This window comes from Chroicocephalus ridibundus, chromosome 4 (genome assembly GCF_963924245.1).
Source record: "Chroicocephalus ridibundus chromosome 4, bChrRid1.1, whole genome shotgun sequence".
NCBI classification, from domain to species: domain Eukaryota; kingdom Metazoa; phylum Chordata; class Aves; order Charadriiformes; family Laridae; genus Chroicocephalus; species Chroicocephalus ridibundus.
Genome location: NC_086287.1, coordinates 44841670 through 44862492, shown reverse-complemented (window position 1 = coordinate 44862492; position 20823 = coordinate 44841670). Strand labels below are relative to the sequence as shown.

Genomic DNA, 20823 nt, shown 5'->3' with positions numbered 1-20823 from the left:
AGCTAAAAATGAACATGGTGTTATCTGATGTTCCAGTGGAATAAGTGAATTTTTTCATAGAGCTGTAGTATAAAGTCTGGGGTTTTGAGGAGTGTTTGTAATTTTAAGTGTACAGCATCAATGAAGATCACTAATTCTTCATTATTTTTCTGTATCTTCTATTACAGTACAACTGGGAAACAATAATTAGTGCAGAATCATTTTAACTTTCATTTTCTCTTTCTTGTGGACAAATCCCAGTCACTTTTGGCTAGAATTTAGAGACAAGAAAAACAACCAGTAGTCTTTTCTGACAGTATGAACTAGGGATTGCTGCATGGCTAGACCTCAGGCTCAAACAAAAGTTTTTGTTACTGCTGTATTAGGTGATGTTTCATTTATAAGTAAATTGTGGGTTTTTTTTCCTCTTTTTTCAGCGATCTGTGACTCGGAGCCAGAACAGCCTATTAGGAATTGTCCATTGTGGGTGAAAGTAGAAGGTGAAATAGATCCAGAGCCAATTTACATCCCAACACCATCTGTTATTGAACCAGTTAAATCTGCAGTACTGCCCAACCCTGAAGTCTTGCTTTCTAGTAAGCATAGATCTTCCAGTGGAATGAAATCAGGCAGAGTGTATACTCCTAAACCCAATCCAGTGGTAAGAAAGGAAAAGAGATGCCTTTGTTTTTCTTTGTATTGAAAACTTGTTTTTCTTTGTATTGAAAATTAAACAAACACTGCCAAAAGCTTCTGTGCTAGTCCATTTTAGATGAAACTTGAGATGAAAACCTGACAGCCCATAAGTATGTTGGTAAGGTAGGATGAATTGAGTGTGTATAAATCTTTAACTGTGTACATCTTCTGTTGAGAATTTACTGTAGCAATACGCAGATGGTGAAAGGTGATTGTGATTCACTAATAGCCTCATTTAAAAAATGCAATAATATATGCTATTTCTGGCAATATGATTGCTGGTCCTGTAATGTTTGTATAAGTTGTTAGCTGCATAATGAAGCCTCTCTGATTAATGAATTACTTGAAAAAAAATGTTGGGATACAGACACACAGTGTTCAGTGTAGTTCTGGAGTTTCTTTTTTTGTTCTTGTTTGAGGTTTCAGTGCCAATGTTGGAAGACTCTGCATTTGCCTCTTCTCTCACCTTAGCATCTAACAACAGCAGTAGAGTTGGGTCTAGTTATGTCTGAAGAACAAACGTACCAGAGTTGCTATTTAATGTATACCAGAGAATGTTAAACAATGCATGGCGCTTAAGACTCATTTCCCCACTTAGAAGAGTATCTGAATGAGTCTGGGGTTTTGGGGCTGGTGGTGGTCTGTTTCTGCCCCCGCCCTGAATTTGGAGGCAAGATGTAGACTGGGCTATGTGATACTAAAAGGGTGGATACAGCTTTAAATGCTAGGCCTTTCTTTTGACATTTACTATTGAAGCATTAATGCTGAATTGCTCTTAGAAAGCAAAACTGTTTCATGAATCTAATGTGCATCTAGAATGGAGAGGTTTTCTTTTTTCTTTTTTCTTTTTTTTTTTTTTGGTAGATTCGAGAGGAGGACAAGGATCCTGTCTACTTGTACTTTGAAAGTATGATGACTTGTGCAAGGGTCCGAGCATATGAACACAGAAGACAGGAGAAAAAGCAACAGAAAGACAAAAGTGATCCACAAAGTTCTAGTATAAAGGTAAGAAGTCACACTGTTATGTATTACAGAACTGGTAGAAATTTTGAAAATGTTTAATTTTTTCCTGGGAAACTGCTATGTGACATGAAGGCTTGAGTTGTATTGGTGATAGGGCTGTGGAGCTCAGAGCCAAAATCACCTCGTAGTGCTGGTAGACTTTATCTTTTTACTATGATAGAAATTGTCCTGTCTGTGGAAATTCCTGGCTGCCAAGTGCATTATTATGTAAGACTTAAATGTTCATTGTTAACAGAGCTGTTCTAACATGAAAATTGTAACATTGACAAAGTTAGTGTATGTGTTATGATTTGGAGTGACAGTATGGTGAACTAATTTATTTTGTGATGTGATGTTTAGTATGGAAGAGAAATACACAGGATTAATGTTTTTCTTGCACTTCTTTCCTCCCACAGGAGCATGAACCAGAGCTTCAGTCTCCTGAAAAAGCAACCTGTGAGATAGACAAAGACAGTGATAAATCAGGAGGTAAGAGCCAAGTCTTGAGTATAATTCAGTCTCTTGGTAGTTCCACATTTTCGTGGTGTTTTTTGTGTTGCATTTATTTTTTTAAAAAGTTGCAGCTAATGATGAAACAAAAGTCCATTTGCTGGGGAAGTTATTGCAGTTGTCAATAAAAATCTTATGATGTGCTTACAGTTTCCTGTTTTCTTAAGCATTTGTGTGTGTGTCACATGGGAGATACAGCAGGCTAAATACCCATTACTTGCTGTTGCTCTAAGGTTAAAATGACCAGTGTTACAGCAGCTTGTTTAGCAATAAAAGATTATACTGTACAGCATACTTGTCTTCCAGAGCGATAATTTAGATACTTGGGAAGAAATGGAGTTCACTGTTCATGGTTTGTCTGGGTTGGTTTTTTCCTCTTTTTTTTTTTTCATTACTATTACTTTGTAGTTACTGAAGAATTAGTAAATGTCCAAGTGGGAGGATGAGATCCTGTGAGAGTGGGATCCTCATGTTCTCCACTTAGAACTGTATGGGACAAGGAAGTGCCTATACTTTCTTTGGAGTTGTTTGATGTTGAATTCTTTTAGTTCAAATTGAAAGGTTGAATTGAAGTTTTGCTACGTGATATATATTGGGTTTGAGTTTCTAGTTCATAAAGAAGTAGGCTAGACATCTGTGTTCTCATTCAGTCTGAAGTGGCCCATATCATGTTATGAACTTTAAAATGAAACATATACTAAAGGCATTGTGTCATCCACTAATGAAATATAGCTGTCTTTTTGAGCTGAATTTTTTCACGGTTTGATGTATACAACAGCGCACTCTACATTTAAGGATGGGAATGGAAAAATAATACAACTAGTTGAAAATGCTGGTGAATTGGTAGGTGAAATCAAAATGGCCAGGACACAGGGCTCAACATCCTTACAGTTTTGAAAGAAAAGTGACATTGCATCTCTAATGACAACAAAAGGTCATGCTTCTGTTTATACATCTTCTGCAAACACAGTTCTGCTAGTGGCATGTTTGCCTCTCGTACTGTTATAGGACACTAGTCCTTTTCTGACTCCAAGAGAAAAGTGCCATCTCTCGAATAACCAGCGATGCTTTCTTCTGCATGTTGGTGTTGCTTGGAGATCTTTCATCCATGTACTGAAACAACCCAGCTTTGTTTAGCTTGTGATGCAATGGGATACAACTTGAGATGGTATGGCTGCAGGGAGTGAACTGTGAGAACGTTACTTTAGTTTTGCATTGAGTTTTTGCTTGCTTGTGAAGCTCTGCAAGGGGAAGTGATGCTTTGAACAGTTCTTTTACTTATTGTTGCCCTGCAGCTGAGACAAGGGTGGAGGTGTGGGCAGAATAAAACTGTTTTAATATCCAGGTGATTAAAATGCCATAGTATTGCAGAAACCTATTTCAATTCTTTCTCAGAGAAAAGCTGGTGGTCTTCCCATAGTGAGGGGGACTCTTCCTCTACCTCCTATGTTCATCACACCACTCCAGGTGGACCAACCAAACTTATCGAGATTATCTCTGACTGCAACTGGGAGGAAGATCACAATAAGATCTTGACCATCTTATCACAGCATATCAACAGTAACGCGCCACACTGCCTCAAAGTCGGTAGCTTCATTATTGAATTGGCTTCGGAACACAAGGCCCAGGATGAGAACCACCCTCCTGTCTACTCCTCCAGAGTGAAAATTTCAGTGCCGTCCTACCAGGACAAGGACGAGAAGCCTGAGATACCTGTCTTGGAGACTCCTGATAGCGGAGTGCCGTCACACAAAACCCCAGAAAATCTAAAGTACTTGCGGGCAGACACATTGGACAAACTGCAGGAGAAGTTGCATGGGGGCAAAGGCTTGCCTTTTTATGCAGGCATTTCTCCTGCAGGAAAGCTGGTCGTCTACAAACGCAAAGCTAATGTGAGCCCCTCAGGCTTGATTCAGGTGGGTCCCTCTGCCTTTACTGTGGAGATTAGATTCAGTTTCATCCAGCATCCCAGAACTCCATGAAGGGGAGAGCACTCTTTAATTTGTCTACCTAGTCTTTTGCCTGTCCAGACAAGGATTCTTAGTGTCTAGTGGCATTCCTGCCTCTCCATAAGCTTGTTCCTTTCAAGATTGACTCAATAACAGGAAATCTGATTAGAAGTCTGAAATCTGATGGTTTGGCTTGTCCTTTTGGCCATTTGGGTCTTGGTGGCCCAAGCACAGAACCTCTTTCAACATCTTTTTAGTCCTTTGGAAAACTCGCTGCGTTTGACAGATAATACTTCTAAATAAATGTCTGTTAGAGGTCACAAAAAGAATATCTTCTGAGGACATGCATGCTGGGACAAAACTTTAAAATGGAACTGTAAACATTAAATTGCTTTTTGCTACAGCTTACTGTTAATCTTCACTAATAGCCTGCGAGTAGAATATATGTTGTCCATCAAGAGACTTCATAGAACATAAGTTCAAAGTGAGTCCTTTCCCTGCACATTCATGCTGCCAACTTGGTCTTATGAATTGGTGGTAGGAACTGTAGGGCTAGGATGAAGATCTTTTTCAATCAAAGGTATTTGTGGTTATGGTAACACCACTTTCAGAGAAGGCATATGAATTAGAAAATAAGAGTAAAATTTATTTTCATGATACTTTGCAGATATGGCACCTTCACAAAGAGACGCTAGTGGAGAGAAAAAAATATAGGGGGAGTTTTCTTATTTTTAATAAAAGTTGATCAATAAAAAGAGTCAAGACCTTATTTAGTAGATTGTTAGATGTATTTGACTTTTAGAAGGTATTACAACCTGAAAGGAAAATGCAGCACTACCAAAACTTCCTGTTGACCCGTAGGCTTAAAGCCTGACATTCAGAAAGATGTTCTGTTTCTTCTCTCCCATATAGTCAGTTACCACTACAACTCTGAATTTGAAGTTAGTCAACTCAAATACCTTAATTACAGTATCAAATGACAGTAGGGATAAGAAAAAAGCTGATAAAGCTTTTACAATCTCTTTAGAGTTTTGTCCCAATGTATATGACTTGAGTATTCTTTCTTCTGTAATGCTAGATGTTAATTAGGTTTGAGAATTTTATCCAAAATTGTCCTCAAATTTGGGAACCCATTTTTATTCAGGACTGTAGCATAGGTAAGGGACGGGAAAAATAAGTGCTAGCTTCACTCTTGTCTAATTTTGGTGATTTCACATGCTCCTTTGGACTCTGAGATTCTATGTGAGAGTCTGGAGTAGCATCTAAAATCTGTATTATAAAGTTATAACAGAGTTGTTTGAAGTTCTTCTGGGCAGCAAGGAAATTGGGAATTCCCCTTCTGAATTGCAATGGTTTTTTGAAAAGGGCACTTGGAAGTCCCATGGAATGAAACACCTCTCCAGAGGTGGTGAATTAGCATTCTTTTCACAAAATTTCCCTTTTCCACTTTTTTCAGGTTAATGATAAAAGGTTTCCTCAGGCCAAACTGCTTTTGGGACAGATGGGGGCATTACATCCTGCCAATCGGCTAGCAGCTTATATCACAGGCAGGCTGCGACCCACAGTACTCGGTGTCTCAACCCTCAGTACTGTGATCTCCAAGGTAGCATCCAATGCTAAAGCAGCTGCTTCTGTGACACCATCAGTCCAGGTGCCCACAACATCAACTCCCAAAACTACATCTTCCACCAGCACTACTTCAACCCCCACTGTGACGACTCTGAAAACCCATGTCCCAGCACAGAGACAGATAGGTAGGTTGGAACTTATTACTGTGTTTTAAATTGCGTGAAGCTGAAGTAAAAAGTGAGTGTACAGCATTGCCGTTGATTTCTGTGCAACAGTGCATGCTGCCTTTGGCTGCATTGCCAACCTAAACTGCCTCTGCAATAAATAACCTCTTTAAAGCAGAAAGTTTTATTTTGACTTCAGAATAAGATTACAGATGTTGACTAGTATTTTATTAATGCTACTAGAGCATATTTTCAAGAGACAAGGACAAGTGGATGGAGACATGCTGAATGTTAAGCTTGGATTTCTGTTCCAAGAGTTTTCCTTACTATGATTTTTAGTTGCTTTTCATCAAGCATGGATTTAACTGGAAATAAGTAAAGGATCACTCAAATCTGTGGTTCTTCGCTGTTAGTTTTTCTGATGATGTTGCACTTACAATTGGAATTCCTGTGACCACCAAAGATGTGTGAAGCAGCAGTGAAAGACTAAGATGGTCCAAATCTGGATTAGCAAAACAACAGGTGTGCAGCCAATAACCACACCGGCCTGTAATCTCATTGGATTTCACAAGCTAAACAGGGTTGGACTTAGCACTTTGAGTGAAAAAGAGAGAGTATTGGAAGAAGCATGTGGTACTTGGTCTGAGTTGGTACTGAAATGGTTACCCCAGCATGGCAAGAGAGGAAATTGCCTTTAACTATTACGTTTTGCATGAGTTTAAAAAAATATAAAATAAAAAAAAAAATCTAGTGCCCATCCACATATTCCCACACATTAATTAAAGATCTGAAGAAGCTTTGCAAGAGAAAAGGATGTTACCTGTGTCCTGGCAAAACTTTAATTTCTGATTGATTGTTTTGTTTCTTTCTGCCTAAATTTTCATTGCCATGTAAATGGGTGTGTTGTTTTTCTTGTCCTGTAATAAATTCTTGTTTTGTGTGTTTATGCAATATTAAAGAGCTGACTGCATTTCATTGATGGGTAAAGTGATTGTTGCATATATGATTTAAGTGTACTAGCATATTCTGCGTTAAAAATGCTATATGCATAAATAATTACGATATCTCAGTTGGGCTTTCTTCATAATCTCTATGCTGTTGTACTCATCTGTAGGCATGTGGAGTGATGTAGATGTGTAGTATTCTGATCCCTTGGAGAGCAAGGGATGAGGGAAAGGATCTTCCCAATACTCATTACTTGCCAGTGGTTAAATTTGTCCCTCAGTTGCACGAATGTCACTGCAATGAGAAAGTGACATGGCAAACTCTCCCTCACGCTCCCTTCCCCCATGGCTGTGTAAGATGTGGATACAGTAGAAGGGGAATGAAAACCAAGAAGCGGTCAAGATCACACAAGACGTTACAGGAAGAATTTGAGGTTTAGAACATAGTTTGAGCCCATTATTTCGCTTAGGTGTTTGTTTTCCTGCACTGTAATTAGAATTGTCAGTTCATAGTTTCACAATAAAGAACAACCCCTCAAGACCTGATTCTTTTGTGTGGCCAGGAAGAAATGCAACAAAAAGCCATAGAAGTGGAATAAAGCAGACATATTTCTAATATGTAAGGCATGTTCAGGACTGCCATAAAGGTTTCTGTTTAATTACAAGATTCAAAGAAAATGGAGGCTCAAATTCGTGCTGAAATTACAGTTGTAGCACATCATGAAAGGCAAAGAGGAAATCTATTAAAATTTTGACCTGCAAGTTTTTATTTGCAGCTGCCCGACCCTCACCTGGTGGTGTGTTCACACAGTTTGTGATGAACAAAGCCGGAGCTCTACAACAGAAGATTCCTGGAGCGAGCACACGCCAGCCTGTATCAGGGCCACAGAAGTTCAGTATCAAGCCTATGCCAATAATGGTGGTCGCTCCTGTGGTTCCCTCAAGGCCATCTCCAGCTCAATGCACAGTCTCTCCTGGGGTCACCGCAGCCACCACTACTTCTCCAGTTACTGTGGAAAGTACCAGTGTGGCAGCATCTACTGTGACCACTCCTAGCCAAACAAGAGCTAATGAACCTGTCTGCTCTCCTCCTGCAATTACAGTCACAGCTGCTCCAGCAACACCTGGAATCAACACCTGTACTACTCCCTCATCCAGCACTCCTACTACCACTGTGAATATAACAAAAGCAACAGGGATTGTTGCACCAGTAGCAACGACATCATTCCCTAAAACTGTAATAACAGCACCAACTGTTACTTGTCCTGTTGTCACAACATCCACTTCTACAGTTGTGTTAACAACAACTGCAACAGCTACATCTGTGGTGACCACACCAACTTCCTCTGCTGGCTCTGTTCCAATTATAATATCAGGAGTTAATTCTAGTCCTTCGCTGAATTCAAAAAGAGGTAAGGCTTAGGGACTTTGGGAGATTATTGCAACTCTTTTTTTATTCTGCCTCCTTCATAGCTGGAATACAGTCTGCAACTGTAGAACCCAATTTAAATATAGATTCACTTCCCTCACCCTTCTTTCCAAAATAGGATAAGAAATGTAATCTCTTAAATTGCTTGTTTTATTCCAGCCTGAGCCGGTAGAGGAGGAAAAAAAAATGTAGCTATCTGGTCAGTGACTGCTATGAATTGAGCTGGAAGTCTCACATCAGTTCTTGGTCCATAGAAATGTATAGCACAGTTATGACTGCTAGAATTTCACTGTTGGCATAGAGCCCAAGAAGTAGGTATGAAATTACTTTCTTGTTAACATGGGTGTCTTCTGAGTCATGGTTAAGAAATGTCAATGGAACTGCATGAAAAAGACTGTTCTGGCCTGGCTGGTTCTATGTCCTGGGAATAAAAAGAAAAAAAATTACTTTCTAATAAATTGAAAGAGATCCAGTTTTTCCAGAATATTTGTGCTTGTTTTCATTGAGGGTAATGCCTGATTTGTAGGCTGTTCTTAAACTGATTTTTATTTAACTTTTAAAATGTTTCAGAAGATGCTACTCCACAAGCTACGACTCCCCCGAAGATGTCTCCTGGAACAGAGAAACGTGTAGGACCGCGATTGCTGCTGATTCCAGTGCATCAGACATCTCCAGCTTTGCGACCAGTAAACAACACACAGCTTGCTCAGAGGCAGAGGATGATCCTTCAGCCTCTCAGGAGTCCTGGTGGTGTGAACCTGTTCAGACATCCTAATGGGCAGATAATTCAGCTTGTCCCTCTGCATCAGTTTCGAGCGGCAGGTGCCCAGCCCAGTGTGCAGCCAGTGATGTTCCGCAATCCAGGTACAAAGTCCAGTGTTTCTTTCTTGAATGACCGATGTGTTACCCAGAAATGAACAATGTAATTGTAATCTCTGTAATGCTCCGTTCCCCTGCTGGATGTAATTGAGTAGTCTAATTTGGTTCTGCGTGAGTAGATGAAGAACATAGTGTAATTATTCAGATGTAATGTAACTTAAGTACCATGTGTCTAAAATACAGAAAGTGCAGTTAATAGCTAAGTCACCCAAATTTGGGACTTCTGTGCAGCAAGTGAAAGGGCCTTTGTGTGTATGGCAATGGAGCCATGTCCATTGTACTGTCATAACTTAAAAGAAATTATTTTGATCTGGTGATTCAAAAATAATTCTTGTTGGGGATTCCCTTAAAAAGAACGAGCCGTTATCCTGTATCTCATTGGATGTGCTGCTCTATTTTTGTTTGGTTTGCAGGTTTGTTAGTGCTTTTACAGTAGATACTTGGATCAAATGTTATGCTACAGTACAAAATTGCTGGTTTTTTCCTCCTTAGAGTGTGAGAAGAAAAAATTTTATTTTCAGCTGTTTCTGTAGTGCATAGTTGAAGATAGGGTTGGAAGAGTTAGATATTGCAGGTATCGACAGAAAACAGGGTGCTTGTTGAGCATACAGTTCTACATATTTGTAAATAAAACATGTTTGTAAACAAAATATACTTTAAATGCATGTTTACTTTCCAGTAGGATTTTTCTTCTGTCTTCCCTTTATATAGAAGCGCCTTGAGGAGAGGGAGGCAGAGTGGTGTTGAAAAGAGAGAGGCGAGAGCAAGCACAGTAGATGACAAAACTCGGGGGAGGAGAGAAAATAATCCTGTGCCTTAGTTGAGGTTTGAGCATGAAGTCTAGTAAAGAATCAGTCAAAAAGTTCATTGAATTCCTTTCTGGTTTGGGACTTTGCTGTACAAGAGAAACTATTTGCCAGTGGTGGTGGTTTTGCTCCTTGTTTTACAGAGTTCTGAAATGCTGCAGAAGAGTTAATTAAGTTCAAAAAGATTGTGGTATAATCATTTAATCTTGTTACAATTTTTCTCTGTGGAAGTCTTTTTCGGGGGGCGAGGGGAGGGGAAGGGATGTTTAAATTAAATACTCTTACTTTCCTGTTTTCCAGTAAATGGGAAAGTAAGATGCAGAGGGCTTTATTTAAAGGCAATGCCTTTTTTGATTAAAAAGCTTAATGCTAGAACTTATTAAATCTGTTAAAGTAGCCACCTCATGTATTTTATTGGGGTGTATATGTCTTTATGCAGTACCAGCACTTTCACTGAGAACTTGTGGTCAAATACCTGATAACATTGTGATCACTGAGAACGCTGGCTACTTTTAGTACAGCATCAAATACTAAAACTAAAAGAAAAAAACCCTACTTTGAGGACGTATTAGTTGATGTTTTGTTTTCCTCACAGGATCTGTTGTAGGAATCCGGTTGCCTGCACCTTCTAAGCCTGCTGAGTCACCTGTGTCTCCCACTTCCTCTGTGTCTTCCACTTCTCCTGCCACAAATTCAGCTGTACAAGCTGCGGTACCCAAGTTATCCCCCACATCTAACCTAGCCACTCAAGCATCTTCTCTTCTTCCTTCAGTAACAAGTTTTGTGTCACAGGCAGGCACTCTGACTCTGAGGATCTCTCCTCCTGCTGCTAGCAGCGTGACAAATCAAACAGCCTCCGAGTCTAAAATAACCTGCAGCACAGGTGGTCTGCCAGCTACCACTGCAAATCTCATACCTTTACAATCCGGTAGTTTTGCTTTACTTCAGCTCCCAGGACAGAAGACTGTGCCAAACTCCATTCTTCACCATTTTGCATCTCTTCAGATGAAGAAGGATTATAGGAAAATATGCAAGAAAGAGGACTCAGATGCTGCTCAGCAGAAGGAGAATGGGAAGGCTTCACGCTCAGATGACGTTGAAGTTACAGAGTCCGAGGTCACAGTGTCAGATAGGAAACAAGAAGAAAATGAGTTGTCAGTTAACCAGGCAAATCTTGAAGAGCCAACATCTGGCACAGTCACGCCTGATCGAAATTCCACTACATTAGAGATGGTGGAGAAGGACTCAAAGGTGCTAGAGAGTTCTTGTGATGATAGCTCTTCTTCTCAGCATGATGTTTCTGCAGATGTCATATCGTCTGACCATTCGTACATCAGTGAGAAGCCAAATGATGAGGAAGAAAAAGGGGCTTCTGAGGAGAAAGAGGATTCTGTCAGTTCAGAAACTGTAGTGGAGGCTGTTTCAGCTAACTGTGAAACTGTTTGTGGGTCATCAGATCCGTCTGTAGTTGCTCCTCTGGATAACGCACATCCAGAGAGTCTGGAGAATCAGGAGACTGCACAGTTGAAGAATCATGGGAAGGGACAAATACCTGCTGAACAGGAAGAGAAAGCAGTAAAAGAGGAGGAAGGGGAGGCACAGACACAGATGGAGGACATCAAGGCAAGTTCTGGGCAGTCACAGAGTCAACAAGAGCAAGACGCACAGCTGGAGAACACGAAGGAACAGAGAGGGACTGAACCGTCTCAGAGCAAACAAGAATGCCAGGGTGACGCCATGCAGCCAGGTACGGAAAGGAGTGAGGACAAGAGCTCTACAGAAGCAGAAAGCATAAGAGAGAAAAAAGGAAGTAACTCTGAAATCAGTTCTGCAAAAGAGCAGGATAATGCTGCAGGAGAAAAGCATACAGTCCATACTGAGGAAGGCAAAGCAAACATAACTAGGCAGGATGGCAGTAACAACAAAGAACAAGATACTTTTGATTCTCAGGAAGAAATGAAAACAGGTCACGATATTGTAACACATGTCAACAGTTCTTGGAGCAAAATATCTAGCATTGTACCCGCTTTAGAAAATAAAAGCGATGCAGATAACAAAGCTGATACGTCTGAGAAAAGTGACTTCCTGACACCAGAACAGAGGGCACAGGAAGCCAGGCATCACAAAAAGGGTTACCTGCCCACTATTGATATAACTGCTGATGACATGGAAGAGGAAGAAGAGGAAGATGATGATGAGGATGAAGAGGATGAAAAAACTGATGATTCTGCTGATGAGATGCTGGATGGTGCTTCTGACTTCCCAAGTGAAGAGGAAGTAGATGTTGAAAAAGTGGTAAGCATTTAACTATTTACGAAGGGATTTATTTTTTTTTAAAATTGACCAACTAACACGTCACAACCCATGGATTTGAAAGACATGGTATGATATTTGTGTTCTGGGCTTCAGTTTCTTTAGAAAGTCTAGATCAGGCTTCCAAGTGGAAATGTCTTCCGTTTCTTCTTAGTTGCATGCTTTTTTGTAGGTAGCATTGTAGTGGCCTTTTACAAATTGTCCGTTTTTCAGGTAACAAGACTTATATTGAGTGAACTGTAATAGAACCATTGCATGCTGTCTTCCTCCAGTATCTGTTCAAGCAATTGGTTCCTTGTAATATGACTTATGATCCTAAAATATAGTAGCTAATCTAGTATTTCTGTTATTTTAAGCTGTTCCCTTCTACTTAATTTTTGTAGTTCTTAGTTAGCGTTTATTTCTGGAAGGAATGTTTGAATCTCTCCTTAAATTCCTCTTGAAATTTAGTAATACATCTAAGTAGTGCGTGAAAGCTGTCATTCCATATTTGATAAAAACCAAATTGCTTTGGAAGTCACAGAATAAGAGTAAAACATTTTGGTTAGTGTAGTTAAAATATATTCAGATTTTAATGCTCATAGAATTTCCATCAAATTTTGCCCAAAAATTAAAAGAAAACAATCCCACATTTAACTTCTTGATGTACTTTTTATATATCATTATGTGACTTGAGAAACAGTGCATTGTTACTTAAAATCTATGAAGTTGTGGTTTTGTGAGTCGTTCAAATGGACGTAAGAAATAAGGTAGCCATTTCTTGGGGTGAGATAAAAGTGGAAAAAGAAAGATTAAACTGGGAGAAAAATTGAAGAACAAAAAAATTAACAATAGGAGAGATTAGGTTTGTGTGTTCAGGAATTAGAAAGTATATAGTTCTTTTAGCCCTCTTGTGTTAATGTAGCCCTCTCGCACTTAAAAACCAAATTAGACTTCTTTTTCTGGACCATATCCAGAGCAACTCAATTAAAGCAACTCTGGCTTTTAGAGAATCTGTTTAACTTCCAGAAAAATTGACTAATCAGTTAGTATTCCAGCTTCCTATTCTCAGGCAAGATGATAGCATCTCAGCTGCATGAAGGTGAGGAAACCAAGAGCAGATGTGACTTTTAGAAGTTCTTCCAAGCTGAAAACTGAGCTGTTGCTGTCTTGTCTTGAGTCAGACGGTGACAGTTTAACTGCTGTATCCTTCAAAAACTTCAGCAGAGTTATCATCAAGTTTTGAGAACTAGACTTAATTCATGCCTGATCCCTGGTTAAACTTTCCAGACAAGGTAGTCTTAGGAATCTGTTGGTAAGCCAACAGTTGCCTAGGTCACAGAGTAGCCTGTTATCAGGGTTGATGTTTTAAAGGTGTATTTTGTCCTGCAAAAGGATGATGAAATGAAAAAATAAATTATCAGAGATGATAAGAAATGTTTGTTTATAGAAGAAACTTACTATGCAGGTTTTGGCTAAAACAGTTTGGTAAGCCATATAAGGATGTATGTCTTCACCATAAGTTCACACAGACATGAGTCTAGCTTTGGTTCTAGAGCAGTAAAGCTGAGGAATAGAGATCTCTGGAATGAGATGTCTGGAATTTGGGCAAGCTCTTGGCCTGTTAGTCTGCTGCCCGCAAGTTAAGTTAGCATGTCAATGCCTAATAGAGAAATCAGTTTTAAATCTTGAGTATCTGAGTCTCTGTTTTTCATAGGGATGTTCTCTTTTATCAGCGTAGTGCTTACAAAACAGGCTGCACCGCACAGGTTTGTCATATTGGATGAAGTCAGATAATATAAACAGACTACTAGAGGATGTTTATCTGTTTCATTAAGCTAGTGGAAACATAGAAGCAAAGTGTACACGCATGTCCACTAATATTTTTGTTCAGTGGAAATACTAATGACAGCTCTTTCACTACTAGTTTGGAATATGGACCAGTTTTAGTTACTCAGGAAATAGCCATTAAAAACCCCAGAAAACTCTAGTCAGGATGATTGCTACTTACCTGTAGGAGCTCTTGCTGTTTCTTTTTTAGTACATTTCCCCACACTGATTCTCATTGCAGTGATGACTTCATTGTTCTTAATTTTGCATATCGATGCTCTTCAGATGGCCTTCTTAGCTTAGGAGGGTTGATCGTCTTGTGTTTGGCGATATGAATAAAACCTTCTGAGAATATCTATATAAGCAAACTAATCATTATCGGGACCTCTTGTCTGAATAAATTCTAATGTGATGGTCTGGGACATGATGTTAAACTCTTGATCTCCAAGGCACGATGATTGTACACAAAGTTCCTGTTGAGAATGGCTGCTTGGCCTGGGCTAAGTCGCAGACTGTGTCTGTGAGTTGTTCATTAAGTGCTTGTTGGCTTAAGCCAAAAGCATGCCGGGGCTGGTTCTAGTATTTTAATGCTACAGAGAGTCCTGTGGTCCCATTTAACTTACTAGTCTTAATGTAGCTCTGTGTCTGACAAGTTATTTTATTTTAAATGTTGTTAAAATGTGTTTCTCAATCATTCTTTTTCTGAGCTGACATTAAAATGATAAGGAACTACTATGAATTATTATAGCATTGTAAGTTTAATAAAAAGTGTAAGTGACATATTTTGTGGATGAATGAAGTTCTAACAATCTCTCGCATGTTCTGAGTTTTTGGTACAGGCCATGTGTGAAACCTGCAGACGTTATAGCATAGAAGGCAGAAATGAGGCATTTGCTTGGGTTATGTCATCTACCCTCCTTTCTCAGCACTGTCACTGAGGATCTTTTGCCATCAGGCAATTTGCTCTTCAGGAACCAGTAATATGGGTGTAGGCTGCCAGGAACAGACAGAAGTAAGAAGAGAGCACTTAGAAACAGGCATTGACATGCAGAGAGATAAAAGTGCTGATATTTCTGTAGCAACTTTGGAACTTTGCTTGTAGTGCAGGATGGCTCCTCTTGTGTCTCCATTCCTTAAGGTATTTTACTCTTATAAGCTCAAAGGCATTTAGAAGTTTCGTAACTACAGGACCTGTGGAAAGACTGATGCTAGAAAGGTAGGGCTTCCACAAGCATTTAAAAAGTTTTGCACCTTGACAAGAAGTCATGCTAGGCTATGAATAGGATTCAGCCTATGACAGGTTGGCACTGCTTGCATAGGAATAGGTGTTCTTACGATATTTTTCCTGTTGTTAGGAAGTCAGAGGTAGAGAGAAAGATTTACCATCCTGAAGCATTTTTCCCTTTGTTGTTAGATATAAGAATGAAAAAAGTAACGTTTTTTGTCTTACGTATGTCCACATTCAGGATTTTTAAACTTCAACATGTGAAATTCTTGGTGGGCAGTGGAGACTTTATACTTCTATATTTTTCCCTGTCTTTCCTGAAAAAGATGCAGCATCTTGGGTTTGGAATACTGTTTCTCTAGTATGATAGCATGTAGAAAGTTCTACCATGAGAACAGCTCTAGCTGGATAATTACTATCAAGCCCTTGGTTAGCCTAGTGTAAACGTTCAAAAGCTTTACCATGGTAGTGTTTCTACAGTAAGCTAATGTCCCGCGTTTTTTTCTTCCCCTCACCCTGTGTGTTGTAGCATCTTTTGAACTGCCCTTCATGTCTCCCTTCCTTGCAGTGTAATGATGTCCAAATGCAGTTTAGGCAGGGTGGTCCTGCCCTCTGAAGAAAACGAGTATGCATCTCTTGCAGGGAGAATCGCAGCAATGATACTGTATAAAATGGAAAAGCTAGAGAAAATATCAGGAGGCTTCCATCATCAAGAAGGTTTTAGGGATGACCCAGGAGAGCGGGCAAGAATGAGAAGTGATCTTTGTATAATGAAATACAACTATGTTACCATAAAATTTGACCTGTGCCTCTCGCACATGTAATATTTTCAACATAATGTGGCAGGTATCTAGTCAGCAATTCTGTAATATAAATAGTATCTTTGTTTGAATAAGTTTTGTTCAGCCAGTTGGTTTTTTTCCTCTGGCTTTATGATGCTTTTCCTTCTCTCATCAGGCCCTGGGGAGGATTAAAAAAAGGCTGTAGAAGCACCTATGCTACATGTTTATATCACCTGTTGTAGCTCAACAGAAGGTCTGCGTTTGGGGAGATGATGTAATTTTGGTATTTTCCAGCTTCTTTTCTTTTGCTTTCCCTTCCCTCCACTCTTACCAGCTAGTAGACTTTAATTTCAGATTCAAGCTTGTGTTCTTCTTGGCTGAAGAATTCTTTGAATTTCAGCACTCTGGGTCCTCTAATACATCCTGTAGTTCACTCTGTGAACCTGGCATAGCAATTAAGGACTTCTAGAGAATTTGGAAATCTTCAGTTGTGTTTTTGATTTTCCTGCCTTTCTGTGACTTTGTGCAAATGGGTTGGTCTCTGCTTTTCAATGGGGAGGCTACAGAATTGACATAACCGCAAATTTGATGAATCTGTTGTCTTAAGAACAAAATGACTTGATAAAAAAAAATGTATCCAAAAAGTTGTTCCTGTTCATTAAAACTGGATCTTGACAAAGTCTGTAACGAGTGAAGCAAGCTTGAGGAGGAGTTGTTGAAAACATGCTGGCTGTTTGCATAAGTGATATTCTTCAAGTGAGATTTTATATAGTAGAACTTAGATTTCTTAAGTTTTTGTAAGCCTTTAGAGCCACTCAACAGACAGGAAACAAAGCTGCGTACCATTCACAAGCAGTGTTTGAAACTTGTTGAAATACCTATGCTGAAATGCAATGTAGTCTTAACTTGGTCACAATTTCAGTAGCCCCTGCATATGTGTTCAGATCTAGACTGCAAGCAGTATTTGGTTAGACCTCAGCAAAGCCCCAGGGATGTGGTGTCTCCTGACTTTCATTGTCTTGCTGTCTTGGGGAGCTGTGGTGACACGTAGCCTCCTGACCAGTCTGTCAAGTTCAATGTGGTACACAGCTTCCTTGGTAAAAACTGATTATTTTCTCTGTGCTTTACCTGGTCCCAGTGCTAGCAACTCTTGCTTTGTGGGAGCATATTTACAGGATGGAACAAATAAGGGTTTTATGGGCTTTCACGCACAGAGAGAAACAGTACTTCCTTAAGTTCCTGCCAGTGCCAGTAGCATACTTTCAAAGTAAGATTGAGAGTTGGTTTTCCCTCCATGCTGCTTTTTATACTCATAGCAAGAACTGTCATGGCATAATAAAGATTCATAGCTACTCTGAAGGAAAGCTGCAAGAAACCCCAGAAGGTAGTAGTAGTAGAATAATTTATTTATGTCCTTTCCAAGTGCAGAAATCACCAGAGATCCGAGCTGCTTTCCTGGGCAGAGAAGAGTGGTGTCTTTAAAGTCAGCGCATGTTTAAAATATCTTTGAAAGAATGAGTGAGATTGTTCTCTAGGGCTAGTAATTTCTCATCTAAGGTCACTCTCCTTACTCTTCTCTTTCTTTTTGAAAAGACATTGCTTTTTATAAGCATAGACATAGTAGGTAACATGGGAGTGTGCATAGCAACTTGTAGAAGTAAGGATGCTTTTCTGTTCAGATCTAGCAGCTATAGCTGATAACCTGAGCATCACTTTTCTTTGTTTCAGCGGTAATATCTTGATACTTCATAGCACAGGAAGAGGTGTCAGCTTCTCTGCAAGTGAGTAGTTTAGAAGTTTATGCCTCTTTCTACACAGAATCTATACTGCCAGCACTTTGTAGGACCCCTCATGACGTGAATGGAAAGTGATGGAAGACTTGAGAGTATTTGAGAGTGGTTTTACAGGGGAGGATGCTGCATGGTTTCATTCTTCTTAAAAGACTGGAAGTATTCTCCAGGCAGTAGTGCATACGTGTGTGTGTATGTATATCTAGGCACTAAAATATATGTACGATATACACACACTTTTTAAAATATATATATATGCACCCTTTTTCGTGTATATATATGCCCATGTACTCACTATATACTTTACTAAAGGCTACATTGCTACAAAGTATACATTTTTATACTTTCCAAAGGTTAGGTCCCCTGCGTAGCCTTTAGTAAAGGAGGGCAAACTTGCTTGATTTTTCATACTGATTCTGTTCTCAATTTTCTGTAGCCTCGATCGTACAGCCATGGGAAACAGCAGCATGATTCCCTAGCACCATGATTAGAGTGGTTACTCTGTGGTGTCACTCACGTGGCAATTTTGATGGTGATCTCTGAATTTTAGGTAGCCCTGCTGCGAGCTGTGGGTTTTGGGGTTGTGTTTTTCTTCTTTTTTTGGGTTTAAAAAAAGTTATGTTTATTCAGTATGAAGAAGACAAGTACTGTATCAAACGTTAGGTTATTAGAGATCCTGCTTCTCTGTCAAAAAGGAAATAATCAGCTAAGATTTACTGTCAGGTTATAAATAAAGTCCCTCTGAACTAACATAGCTGCAGATTTCACAGGTGTAAATTTCATGACTGGTGATTGGAAATGTGCATCCTTAACCACTTGTTAGTTATGCTTGAGTGGTAATTTGGGCTGCTTATGTTTGTTTTTTGTTATAGTGTTGTATATAGCCTAATCTGTGGTCAGCTGAGTAAATGCAACACTTTTCTAATCAGTTTCTTAAAACCTCAGTGTGAGTTGCAGATAACTGTAAATAGTCAGTGCCATGAAAAGCATTTATTAGAGGCCACTTACTGATGCAGTATTGCACATTGCCCTTCTTTTTCTGTTCTGCAGTTAGTGTTTTTTGTGATTAACTGTTTGCATCAATTTCAGGTAAGTATTCAGTTCAGAGGAGGAGATTGCAGCTCCTCAAAAAGAAAGAAAAGGAGGACAAAGAGAATGAAGGAATGACAGAAGAAGAGAATAGGTGGAGGACAAAATTGGGTTAGTTCAGGGAACGGGGTGAAATAGAGTAGAGAATGGAAGTATAATTACATTTTTTTACTTGAGGAGGAGAAAGAGTTCTGCATTCTGTAAGCAAACCAAATATTATAATATAAAAAATTTCAATAAAAACTCTAATACAGAAATTTGCTTGATTAAGGCTTGTTTTGTTGGGGGGTAATCACCTGGTACTACAAATGGCCACAATATTGATATTTGACTCTTGCAGTTGCTGCAGCGCTGCAGCTGTCTTCACAGATGGTAGCAAATTTTCTTGGTCAGGCAAGCATGGAGAAAAAGTACTCTTCAGAATATCATAAATATTTAAAATAATTATTGGGCAGTCCTTTGGAAAGAGCCAAAATCATACTCTTCTTCATGTAAGCAGTTTACGACCCAAAGAAGCCTGGTTCTGCGATGTTCTGACTCTTGCTGTCTTAGGTGTGAGAGACCATTACCAAGGTGATAACTATCTCAAATCATCTCAAAAACAATGTTAGTTAGCAAGTGTCTACAGTAGTAGGTTGTAAAGGCAGTTTAATCTTATTTGAAAACGGAGGCAGGAAAGCTCTGCCCTGTGAAAGCTTTTTATCTCACCCATAGTAAAAGCATAAATGACAGAGGTGGGTTTTGCCCTTACCAGAATTCATTTTGAGGAGTTGGTAGTGGGAGGAATTCGAGGTGACAGTTAAAATAACCACCTGCTTAGCACTGTTTATTGGCCAGTGTAGCTGGAGATGTTGATTCTGAAATGGTTCTTAATGTTACTATGTAATCTCTTTTGAGACTGAAGTGAAACTGTTTTGGCCTGAGCTCTATTGCTAAGTAGATACTCATTTTAAAAAACAAAACACAAACTGTTCCAGGATGCGTGTGAATACAGTGAGGATGACGAGCAGGTGGACATTGAGACCGTGGAGGAGCTTTCAGAGAAGATTAACATTGCCCGTCTGAAGGCCACAGCTGCTAATATCCGACCTTCCAAACAGAAGTAAGCATCCTTGGAGAGCGCTACAGTTTTGTATTTTATTGATGAGCTGGCATTGAATGAACCCATTAAACAACAGGTTTAATGTAATGGTAAGATAAAGCGAGGCTTGTGTCAGGTCTTCCTGAGCACTGGTGCTTCCCAGTGTCTGTGAGGACGGTGCTGTCAGAATTAAGAGTAGATTTGAGGTGTCTTAGCCTTTGTTTTTTTTAATTCCCTGTAATTAATTTGTTCCTGGCGATGTGTATCTTGTAATGTGAAATTACTAGTGAATCGCCTCCCATCCTGCAAACTGAATATGAGCAGGGTCGGCTTGGTTTTAAATGTGATTTTACAAGCTTTGTTTATTCTTGCTGGTGGACTTGTTATTTTTAGGCAAGGAGCAGTCATTGATTTAATCCCTGATCCTGTAAATGAAAGCTTTGTCTTTGGGACCATTGCCCCAGTGAAAAAAGTATTTTCTTATTTACATATAGTCTGCCATGGTTGGATAGCTTGGCTTTTTCATTGTTCTGTTTTTGTTTGTTTTTTGTTTGTTTTTGTTATTGTTGCTGCCCTTGCATTTATAATGACAAAATGCAATGTAGAAACATGGCTTATTTGAGATACGTAAAGATGGTCATGGCTATTTCTCAGTTGCACCAAATAAGAAAATGGGGAATGTTGCATCCTTAGTTCTTTTTGTTTGAAGAATTTTTTGGTAGAAACTTTGAAAAATCTGTTTGGTGATGTTATATACCTCCCAGATAGTTCCTTTTTTTTTTTTTTTTCCCCCCTTCAAAGATACAG

At 39.3% G+C, this 20823-nt stretch overlaps 1 protein-coding gene across 12 annotated transcripts in view; it reads left to right on the top strand.

Annotated features, from left to right (window-relative positions):
- Positions 1–20823, top strand: part of MGA (MAX dimerization protein MGA) — a 64581-nt gene that overhangs the window by 31568 nt on the left and 12190 nt on the right. For 6 of the 12 annotated variants that reach the window (XM_063331657.1, XM_063331652.1, XM_063331655.1 and 3 more), the window contains exons 10-18: positions 417–640; positions 1540–1680; positions 2094–2166; positions 3583–4103; positions 5593–5890; positions 7590–8225; positions 8813–9106; positions 10523–12222; positions 19913–20037. In XM_063331657.1, the coding sequence (XP_063187727.1) occupies positions 417–640; positions 1540–1680; positions 2094–2166; positions 3583–4103; positions 5593–5890; positions 7590–8225; positions 8813–9106; positions 10523–12222; positions 19913–20037 (4012 nt within the window). Of the gene's footprint in view, positions 1–416; positions 641–1539; positions 1681–2093; positions 2167–3582; positions 4104–5592; positions 5891–7589; positions 8226–8812; positions 9107–10522; positions 12223–17784; positions 17838–19912; positions 20038–20823 lie in introns of those variants that run through there. The other 6 variants (XM_063331663.1, XM_063331659.1, XM_063331658.1 and 3 more) reach the window with 6 other exon arrangements.